Raw genomic sequence first — 11,332 nt, 5'->3', positions numbered from 1 at the left:
TATATAATTAACAATATGCTTTTACATATAACCATGCTAAATGTGATCTTACTGCTTATCATTATATCTGTATTCAGGATTGTCTGATCGTTACAGGGTAACTCCCTCACAGACCTGTCCGTAAGGAGAGTGGAGCTTCTTCGTCTATAAAGGATCAATGAGACGAGATCACATCTTTTAGAAGAGTAAATGACTTCCAAACATCAAATATTCTGAACTTGGATCTACACGATAAGAGAGAATTCACTTTTAGAGAATCATCTGCACAGCTGTATTACATTTTGTCAGAATCTTTTTTTGATTAAAAGAGTTAGTTGTTTGAGCTCATCTGATATTGTGTTTTTTTCTCTCTCAAGATCTACACTTTGGTTGAGTTACCAATAACCAAACACTACATACAGGTTTACTATGGTCTGTCCTGCCTCATCACATCATAGACAGCTGTAATGCTCCAGAAAGTCTCAATCACTCAGCTGGTCTCCTGGGCCATTACCACAGTGAGAGAGAACACACATTTGACAGATCAATTAGCTGGAATAATTGTATTTGAATTTGTGTAGCTAGTAATTAATCTGTTCTTTTATAAATCCTGAATTATTGAGTTATTAGCGTTCTCTTAACAATGATTCTTGTCATTGCACTGTGCAAGCAACTTAATTCTTGGAGGAATGGCAGTGAGATAGTGGTAGATGGAGGGACAGACGGGTCAGTTAGACAGATGGATGGATGGATAGAATTTTGACATCGATTTAGCCTTCTTTGCTTTTTAGGTGTTCGTTTTTTAACGGTCTGCGTCAGTCCGCAGGCCGTCTCTCCAGCCCGGTATTTGCTTACGTTGTGTTTGCGGAGTCCGACGCCCCCTCAGGGTGAAGGATGAAGGAGCAAGCGCGCAGGAAACTCTGACGACAGGAGTCCTGCTGTAGCAACGTGTAAAATATCTGTTTACATAATTCGCAAATAAAAGCTCTACATTTTAGTGAGCGAACAGTGTAGTCATTTCTTATGTAACATGACTTTATAGCGTGTTTGTCGTTACTCCATGAAGTGAACACGTTCACTTAAAAAAGTCTAAATTAGGGCTGTCGTTAATTAGATTAATCCATCCATCCATCCATTCTCTTCCGCTTATCCGGGGTCGGGTCATGGAGGCAGCAGCTTAAACAGGGAAGCCCAGACTTCCATCTCCCTAGCCACTTCGTCCAGCTCCTCCGGGAGAATCCCAAGGTGTTCCCAGGCCAGCCGGGAGACATAGTCTCTCCAGTGTGTCCTGGGTCGTCCCCGGGGCCTCCTCCCGGTAGGACGTGCCCAGAACACCTCACCAGGGAGGCGTCCAGGAGGCATCCTAACCAGATGCCCGAGCCACCTCATCTGGCTCCTCTCAATGCGGAGGAGCAGCGGCTCGACTCTGAGTCCCTCCAAGGATGACCGAACTCCTCACCCTATCTCTAAGGGAGAGCCCGGATACCCTGCGGAGGAAACCCATTTCGACCGCTTGTATCCGGGATGTTGTTCTTTTGGTCACGACCCACAGCTCGTGACCATAGGTGCGGGCAGGAACGTAGATCGACCGGTAAATCGAGAGCTTTGCCTTTCGGCTCGGCTCCTTTTTCACCAAGATGGACCGATACAGAGTCCGCATCACTGCAGACGCTGCACCGATCCGCCTCTTGATCTCCCGTTCCATTGTACCCTCACTCGTGAATGAGACCCCGAGATACTTGAACCCCTCCACTTGGGGCAGGATCTCATCCCCAACCTGGAGAGGGCACTCCACCCTTTTCCAACTGAGGACCATGGTCTCAGATTTGGAGGTGCTGATTCTCATCCCAACCGCTTCACACTCGGCTGCGAACCGCTCCAGTGAGAGTTAGAGATCGCGGCTTGATGAAACCAACAGCACCACGTCATCTGCAAAAAGCAGAGACGCAATACTGAGGCCACCAAACCGGACACCCTCAACGCCTTGGCTGCGCCTAGAAATTCTGTCCATAAGTTATGAACAGAATCGGTAACAAAGGGCAGCCTTGGCGGAGTCCAACCCTCACTGGAAATGAATCCGACTTACTGCCGGCAATGCGGACCAAACTCTTACATCGGCCGTACAGGGACCAAACAGCCTTTATCAAGGGGTTCAGTACCCCATACTCCTGAAGCACCCCCCACAGAACTCCCGAGGAACACGGTCGAATGCCTTCTCCAAGTCCACAAAACAAATGTAGACTGGTTGGGTGAACTCCCATGCCCCCTCATGGACCCTGCGGAGGGTGTAGAGCTGGTCCACTGTTCCACGGCCAGGACGAAAACCACACTGCTCCTCCTGAATCCGAGATTCAACTTCCCGATGGACCCTCCTCTCCAGAACCCCTGAATAGACCTTGCCAGGGAGGCTGAGGAGTGTGATCCCCCTGTAGTTGGAACACACCGTCCGGTCCCCCTTCTTAAAAAGGGGGACCACCACCCCAGTCTGCCAATCCAGAGGCACTGTCCCCGATGTCCCCGCGATGTTGCAGAGGCGTGTCAACCAGGACAGCCACACAACATCCAGAGCCCTTAGGAACTCCGAGCGGATCTTATCCACCCCCGGGGCCCTGCCACCGAGGAGCTTTTTAACTACCTTGGTGACCTCAACCCTAGAGATAGGAGAGCCCGCCCAGACTCTGCTCCCTCCCAGACCCAGACTCTGTTTCCTCATGGGAAGGCGTGCCTGTGGGATTGAGGAGGTCTTCGAAGTATTCTCCCCACCGAGTCACAACGTCCCGAGTTGAGGTCAGGTCAGCAGTGCCCCATCCCCACTATACACAATGTTGATGCTGCACTGCTTCCCCCTCCTGAGACACCTGATGGTGGACCAGAATTTCTTCGGAGCCGTCTGGAAGTCGTCCTCCAAGGCCTCACCGAACTCCTCCCACGCCCAAGTTTTTGCCTTAGCAACCACCAAAGCTGCATTCCGCTTGGCCAGCCGGTACCTATCAGTTGCCTCAGGAGTCCCACAGGCCAAAAAGGCCAGATAGGACTCCTTCTTCAGCTTGACAGCATCCCTTACCGCTGATGTCCACCAGCGGGTTCTGGGGTTGCCGCCATGACAGGCACTGACCACCTTACGGCCACAGCTGCGGTTGGCCGCCTGGAGGCGTGGAACATGGTCCACTCAGACTCAATGTCCCCTGCCTCCCCCGGAACGTGGGTGAAGATCTGCCGGAGGTGGGAGTTGAAACTCCTTCTGACAGGGGATTCCGCCAGGCGTTCCCAGCAGACCCTCACAATACGTTTGGGTCTGCCAGGTTGGACCAGCATCTTCCCCCACCATTGGAGCCAACACACCACCAGATGGTGATCGGTTGACAGTCCGCCCCTCTCTTCACCCGAGTGTCCAAGACATGCGGCCGCAAGTCTGATGACACGACCACAAAGTCGATGATCGAACTGCGGCCTACAGTGTCCTGGTGCCAAGTGCACATATGGACACCCTTATGTCTGAACATGGTGTTCGTTATGGACAGTCCGTGATGAGCACAGAGGTCAAATAACTGAACACCACTTGGGTTCTGATCGGGGGGGCCGTTCCTCCCAATTACGCCCTTCCAGGTCTCACTGTCATTGCCCACGTGAGCATTGAAGTCCCCCAGCAGAACGATGGAGTCCCCAGTGGGAGCGCTCTCCAGCACCCCCTCCAAGGACTCCAAAAAGGGTGGGTACTCTGAACTGCTGTTTGGTGCATAAGCACAAACAACAGTCAGGACCCGTCCCCCCACCTGAAGGCGGAGGGAGGCTACCCTCTCGTCCACCGGGGTGAGCCCCAATGTACAGGTGCCAAGCTGGGGGGCTATAAGTATACCCACACCTGCTCGGCATCTCTCACCATGGGCAACTCGAGTGGAAGAGAGTCCAACCCCTCTTGAGAGGACCGGTACCAGAGCACAAGCTGTGTGTGGAGGTGAGCCCGACTAAATCTAGTCGGAACTTCTCGACCTCACACAGCAGCTCAGGCTCCTTTCCTGCTAGAGAGGTGACATTCCACGTCCCAAGAGCCAGCCAGCTAGCCGGGGATCGGATCGCCAAGGTCCCTGCCTTCAGCCACCGCCCAGCTCACAATGCACCCGACCCCTATGGCCCCTCCCACAGGTGGTGGGACCCACGTTGTCCTTTCGGGCTGCGCCCGATCGGGCCCCATGGGTGCAGGCCCGGCTGCCAGGCGCTCGCCTTCGAGCCCCACCTCCAGGCCTGGCTCCGGAGGGGGGCTCCGGTGACCCACGTCCGGGTAAGGGAAAACATGTTCCATTGTTTGCAATCATCATTTAGGGTCTTTGAGCAGTCTTTTATCTGGTCCCTCACCTAGGACCTGTTTGCCATGGCTGACCCTACCAGGGGCGGAAAGCCCCAGACAACTTAGCTCCTAGGATCATTGGGACACACAAACCCCTCCACCACAATAAGGTGACGACTCAAGGAAGGGATTAGATTAATTAATTACGCTGCATAATAATGCGCTATAAAAATTAACGCAATTAATCGTGAGTGGCAAGTCAATGTCAAGTCAAGCATATTAAATTTGGCCCATTGAGGGACCCGTAGGCTGCAGTGACGTCACTTCCTACCTGCACCACTAGTCGAAAGCAGGTTGACTGACAACAGAGATGAATGTTACACAGGAGAGCGGGGCAAGCCCACTCGGATCTTTGGGCGGAAAGTTTATTTCTAAAAAGAACAAAGACGGGACCATCAACAAAAACGCAGTGATTCTGCGCTGCCAATCTGCGCTGTAGACGCCTGCGTCAGTCTGCCCCAGGGCAGCTGTGGCTACACACGTAGCTTACCATCACCAAGTATGAATGAGGAGTGAATGAATAATGGGTCCGATGTAAAGCATCTTTGAGTGTCCAGAAAAGTGCTATATAAATCTTATCCATTAGTATTATTTTTATTGTTATTATTATTTGTACCTTTTGTAAAAGAGAATTTTCATATCACCGAAGCAGCTCCAGCCTAACGTATCATTTAAATGCAAAACATGTCAAGGACAGAGTTTAACATTAACTTACCCTTTTAAAGGAAAAGCCTGTTGGCATCTTGCTATTTAGTTGCCTTATTTAGAGGCATGTTATACTATTCATTTTGAATTGCTGTATTGAGTCAGCTTTAGTATTCTTTTGATTGAGAGTCTGCTTATGTGCCTATTTGAGACTCAGCCTTATTTTATTTCTGAATTTTATTTATTTAACTGTATTCGTATTGCATTTTTGATAAATGCTCCTGGCCTAATGGCTTTGCTGATGTGCTTGGCCTTTTTTCTTTTGAATTTCATTTATAAAGCACACTTAACGAATAAAAATGTGGATTTCAAATCTTCTCTTCTTGGTGCATTCTATTGATTAGTCATTCACTACAATTTTGTAATGTCCTAATTTTTTTAATCACCTGACAGCACTAGTTTAAATTTGTTTACGTGACCTTTTTTTAATGGTTGCAGCAGCTCTAAAGAGTAAATCAGATTGATTAATTCTCCTTGTTTAATTTAGACTGTCACGCCAACCTTCTCTTCAGTTATACCCAATAGGGTTATCCAATACTCAAACATGAACTTTTCCTACCTTTACTGGTGTTTCCGCCCTTTCACAGGTTGAAATGCTCCGTCAGAATCACGTTATTCTCTTCCTTTGTTGACATCACTCAGACACGCGCTGACATCTCGTTAATTCATTGGACTTCATGTTTTCATGCTAACATATTATGTGTATATTAATAGTCCCTCTCTTTTGAACAGCTTGGAAAAATTGGGGGTGTTATCAGTCACATCCAAAAAAGACTTAACATTGTCCACAAAGTTAATAATGGGCTTTGTTCATGGGATTTCTTTTTGTCCTGAACAAGAAATTGATTTTGTTCATTGTTGATAGGTGTGCTACAGACAATAAAGGTAAACATGACTGGTTTCATTGAATGCAAATATATATATATATATATATATTAGATTGCATTCACAATACTTTGGCAAATACAGTGTCAACCAAGTATAGCCTTGATCCAACCAAACTGAATTCACACAACTTAACAAAACAAGCTTAGTTCAATCCATATCTTTACTTTTTGAATCAATAATGACAAGAAAGAAAAAAAGAACTGTTTAAATGCTCAAAGAGTCATTTAATCTTTCCTTTGGGTCCAACCCATACCACAGACCATCATGATCCACTGCTGCCCAAGCCATTCTCTTTGTAGTAAATGTGGCTGCCCACTGTCCCGATCGATTAACTACTATACAGCCTCCAGCACCGTGGACACGGTCTGCCATGTACTGCAGAGCCCACTGTGAAGACTCTGCTACTGATTTACCTGCATAGGAATAGGGAAAGATTAAAACGTGAAAATAGAATTCTACACATTTCAAAACAAAAATATGTCATAACATTACACATTACAACACTAAAATAATCAAGTCTACTGTAAACACAGCCATAGTTAATGTCATGTTCTTAATGTAGATAAGCATAAAGTGTGTGCGATCTTGTTACCTTGTTCAACATGTAAAAGAATAAGTCTTGCCAACGTGACTTTAAGAATAGATTCTCCATGACCAGTACAAGACACTGCACCACTGAAGTTGTCTGCATAACCTCCACAGCCTTATTTATGAGAAAAAAATGGGGTGGTGGGTTTAGAGAAGGGATATATAGAATAAAAAAAGAAAAGAAAAATTAGTAGCTGAGATTTCAAAAAAACATTTCTCAAAGCAAAGTTGAGTGTGTACTGAAAATGAGACCTTCAGTTTTTAAGAGACTTCAGCCTAAATAATCATGACAAGAATGGTTACCTTTAATTTACTTCATTGATAAATAGATCTGATGTGTAAAAACTTCTGTATCAGAAAATAATGATGTAATACCAATGATTGGAGCATCTCCTACTCTGCCAACCATTTTGTTTCTGATCCCTCCAGTTGATGTTGCACATGCAACATTACCAACACTGTCCACAGCAACTGCTCCAACAGTGTCATGGGCCCTAGGAGGAGGAAAAACATCACCATGAATTGATGTATCAGCAGCAATTCTGTGGAAATCATTCTGGAAATATAATGTTTTCATCAACTTTACGGAACATTGTACAGAGTTCTGTGATAAATGTTTCCAGCATCTACACTGTAAAGAAACCATCAAACTCACAATGTTGTCCAAAGTTAATGAAATTAATTTTAGAACCACTGCTGTTGAAAAGAACTGACTTTATTTGGTTAGAGAAGGACAATCTGAAATCATCCTGTTTCGCATTGTAGTGAGATTCCTAACATTTGTGCATGTTATATCAAACAGGCTCAGAACTGACTTTATTTCAGTGTCGGACTAGTCCGCCTGAAACGATGCTGTGTAGAATGTAATGAAAACATTTGACCCCAGTCAGAACGGGGTCACTGACACTAGTATAATACTTACCAATGTGTGTTGAACTCTTCTCTTACTCCAGTAACATAAGTCTTATGTTTCTCCCATTCGTTCCTCTCATACTCAGTCACCAGTGAATCAGTTGGGACTGTGGTCATTCCAATACTCTCTGCAAACTGGTTTGCACCTCTGCTTGTCAGTATCATGTGGTTAGTCTGAGATTTTTCATGACAGAAACATACAAGAAAATGTGAATGAACCGTATTTCATAAAATTTTAACTGATTTGCAATGCTACTCAGTTCAATACATGCTAAATCTTTTTGACATGACAAATGACTAAAAAAGAATACAAGTCAGTGTTTAAACAGCAATGATCTCCAACTACTCCATCCAAACAGAAACTGAATCTAAGAATCAAGACCTTTTCCATCACTGCTCGTGCCAGTGTCACAGGATTAGCAATGTTTTTAACTGAAGAAACTGCACCACTAGATAGTGTACTCCCGTCCATAATGATGGCATCCAATTCCACTTCTCCATCAGTGTTCTGAGTTGCTCCATGTCCTGCAAGTACATGTCACAATTGCTCACTACATGTTATGATGTTTCAGCCAAAAAAAAAAAAAATCACATCCCAGTTTCAGCAACACTTGCTAGATCCAAACGACCTTCTCATGATAAATGGCATCCCTCCACGAAGGCCTAGGTTTACTCCTATACCCCATATTCATGATACTGTAGACTATAATATGAGACCCGTAATCGGTTGTCGCCATAACCCTAATACAACAGTCTGCCTGAATGCTGGTGTCACCACCAGCAGATGGAGACTGTGCACTACTGACAAATCATGATTGGCTCTCCTGCAGATAAGATGGGGTGATTGTATTGAAAGCTCTGTATTTCATTAGGTTGCATGTGATAGAGTATTTCATGAATGTTACTTGAAATCATTTTGTATGTACCTGCATTAAACACAATGTTATCTTCCATATTTTTCACAGCTTCTTCAACAGCATCCAAAGCACATCCTCCTCTTTTCAGCACTGCAAATCCATCACGAGCTGCTGCTTTTACTCCATCCACAGAGGCCTTGGCCAGTTCATCCGGTATAGCCCAAGCGCCACCATGTACGACTACAACTACTGACATTTTTGTGTTCCTGAAGGAAACAGAAAAGAGTTGTTCGTGAAATGTTGTTAAGGGCTAACCAAATATGGGTTCACTAGCATTTGGTCTCCTTTTATGCTGGATAAAATAGTTCATGTTGACAATTTTTTTGCAAAGCATATCGCAAACAGCAGCCTCCTACATTAAAGTCCAAGATCATGTGATTTGACCAAAACCTGACATTTAAATCTTCAACTTCATTTCTCAGGAAAGCAGCCATGTGTTTTATGTATTAATGTCTGTTTAAGTGTGACTTCACCCAAAAAAATTGACTTATTTAATTATATTAGTTTTACCAGCACAAGACAACATTTTAAGGCTGCAGCAGCTTTGAATTATAATTTAGGATTACATGCAGGGCAGACTGCACCTTTCAGCTGAGTCATACATTTTTATCACCTGTTATGAATGAAGAGAGAGGGGAAGGACATCAGAACGGGTTCTGTCCACCTTTTTTTTCAATCATGTTTCATCTCCATAGCATAACTCAGCAAGTGTAAAGTTTGTTCACCACAAAATGACTGAGCTAGACCTCAGTCAGTAAAAGAACCACTTTTTTAAAAAACTATTTTTATTTTCACGGACACGATTGGACTTCAAGACCATTTGGGGAGTTGGATTTGTTTCAGATAAGGGTTTCTGGTGTATAACTATAAATAATCAATATTTTTTTTTAATGAAAACTCTCCCCCAAATCCTGGAAACATTTTGCAGTCAACATGCTGCCTGGGACCATCACGTTCTGGTACAGGAACTTTATTTCACAGGACTGAAAACCGCTACACATCTGATCTCATCATTGTCAGTTGACTTCTGGCCATGTTTACTCCAGAATCTGGCTCTCTCCATCCAGAAAAACACCAGCCACTCTAGATGCAAACTTCTCAAGCAATTGAGGTCAGGGAAGCACTTCCACAGGACCAGGGCAGAGATTCTCAGTAAAGTTTTGATCCAAAAAACAACAAGACCTCTCAAAGGCTACATTTACTCTTTAATGCACCACAAACTGCCCTTTGCATTGCACTGCCACAATTTTCTACAATGTAAGTAAATACTTGGTTGATGGTTGATTTTTTTTTTCATACCAAATGTTTACGTAAGCACTGCATTGTTATTGTCATATCTTATGTCACTTTATTTCATTATTACACTCTAATGTACAGCATTTCACTGCGTGCTCCATAACCTTGAGAACTTTTAACAAGAAATGCATTGTCTGTTAAGTGTTTATCGGCAACAGCTGACACAGGGACGACGTATTGATGTAACATCATTGAGTTCTTCTTTTCATCGATGGATACGCTTCTGTGCCTACCAATCGCCACCGATTAAGTAACACGCTTCTTTGTTTCTTCAGTAGTGACCCTTGGCGGGTGATTCTGACATCTTTCCTGTTATATATGTCTACAGTCATACATAACAGGACAGACACGTGTGATCTTCCTCTTCGGACAGAGTTCTCCCAACCACCTTCAATCATTCCACCTACTGGTGGTTACCATAAGACATCAGGACTTCCCATACCTTCACCGACGTGAACGACGAGCGTCGGATTGAAATTATCCGCCACAGTCACGTGATTTTAAGGGATTTCCTTATTATTTCACGTTGTTAAGAGAACCGAGCGCTCACCGACGTCCATGTATTATTATACCAAACACACATCCGTTTAAGTCTTTCAAAATAAAATCCTTTTTTTTTTTTTCGTTCTTACCTGTTAAAGAATACATAGTGGTACAAATAGTCAGCGTGTATTCACAATCGACTTTATTGTTTTTTCTCCATAAAATCACATTTTCCCTTTGTGAAACCATGTAACACAGCGTGTACACAATGTACAATGAACTTCTGATACTTTCAGTGTCTTTGTGTAATTTTCCCGAGTTTTCTTTTGAAAACAAGTATTTTTACAGCATCTACAAGTTAGCTTGACACAGTTGAGGATTTAAAAGCATTTTGTTAATTCCTCAGTTCAGCACTTCCAGACATAGAGACAGGATTTTAAACTTTCTTACATAGTCATCATCTCCTTTAAGATATACAGTATACTGTACACTTGGTTGGTTTTTATGCCTCATAACAAGAGACTATTGATTTTGTTAACGATTGATTAATTGTTGATTAATTGATTCAGGAAAGACTTGATACAGATAATTTGAACAGCAGTGTTTTAATGCTCAAATGTTATAGTGTAACTAGATAGATACTTTATTAATCCCGGAGGAAATTGTATAAACTACAGCAACATCCTCCAACAAGTCATCCTCTCCACTCACCTTCCTACTTCAGAGAGAGAGAAGAAGTTAAATGCACCACAAAATTGTGCAAGTAAATTACTTGATCAGTGGAAATATATGTCTTGTCGAGCTTCACTAAACACAGCGAACTTTACAAATGTCTTTGCTAGTTTAGCAAACAAGGAAAATACAAGAAAATCTTTTGGAGATTGATCACATGGATATTATAGTGAATTGTGCAGTGAATCTTTGGCAGTAGAGAGTTATAAGGAAGCCTCAGTTCCATGTTGAAACATTTAGATTAAGTATTGATGATACGTCACTTATTATTGAAGCCACTGACAAACATATAGTTTTTGCCTAATACCTCATTGTGTGTTTTTGAGCCTGTTTTTTGTGCAAGTGTACCGGCTTTAAATAACTGAAATATATTTGATTAGAAATTTAAAACAGATGCAGTCATCAGACAGCCTTTCCTAGCAAATGTGACTTTGGCATTATCGTCAAATTATTTCACTCAATGAAATTAAATCAGTGAAGCTTCAGC

At 43.5% G+C, this 11,332-nt stretch overlaps 1 protein-coding gene across 1 annotated transcript; it reads right to left on the bottom strand.

Moving 5' to 3' along the window:
* Positions 1–6,121: 6,121 nt before the first annotated feature.
* On the bottom strand, positions 6,122–10,178 carry si:dkey-103j14.5 (isoaspartyl peptidase/L-asparaginase). The gene is made up of 7 exons (XM_068328031.1): positions 10,073–10,178; positions 8,344–8,540; positions 7,800–7,942; positions 7,428–7,591; positions 6,881–6,999; positions 6,510–6,620; positions 6,122–6,330 (listed from the first exon to the last, which is right to left on the bottom strand). Exons 2-7 carry the CDS (start codon positions 8,528–8,530, stop codon positions 6,122–6,124), a joined length of 933 nt encoding a protein of 310 aa, XP_068184132.1. The 5' UTR covers positions 8,531–8,540; positions 10,073–10,178.
* Between the last annotated feature and the right edge of the window lie 1,154 nt (positions 10,179–11,332).

Source organism: Antennarius striatus, chromosome 11, assembly GCF_040054535.1.
Source record: "Antennarius striatus isolate MH-2024 chromosome 11, ASM4005453v1, whole genome shotgun sequence".
Classification (NCBI taxonomy): Eukaryota; Metazoa; Chordata; class Actinopteri; order Lophiiformes; family Antennariidae; genus Antennarius; species Antennarius striatus.
This window is presented reverse-complemented; position numbering and strand designations above follow the sequence as displayed.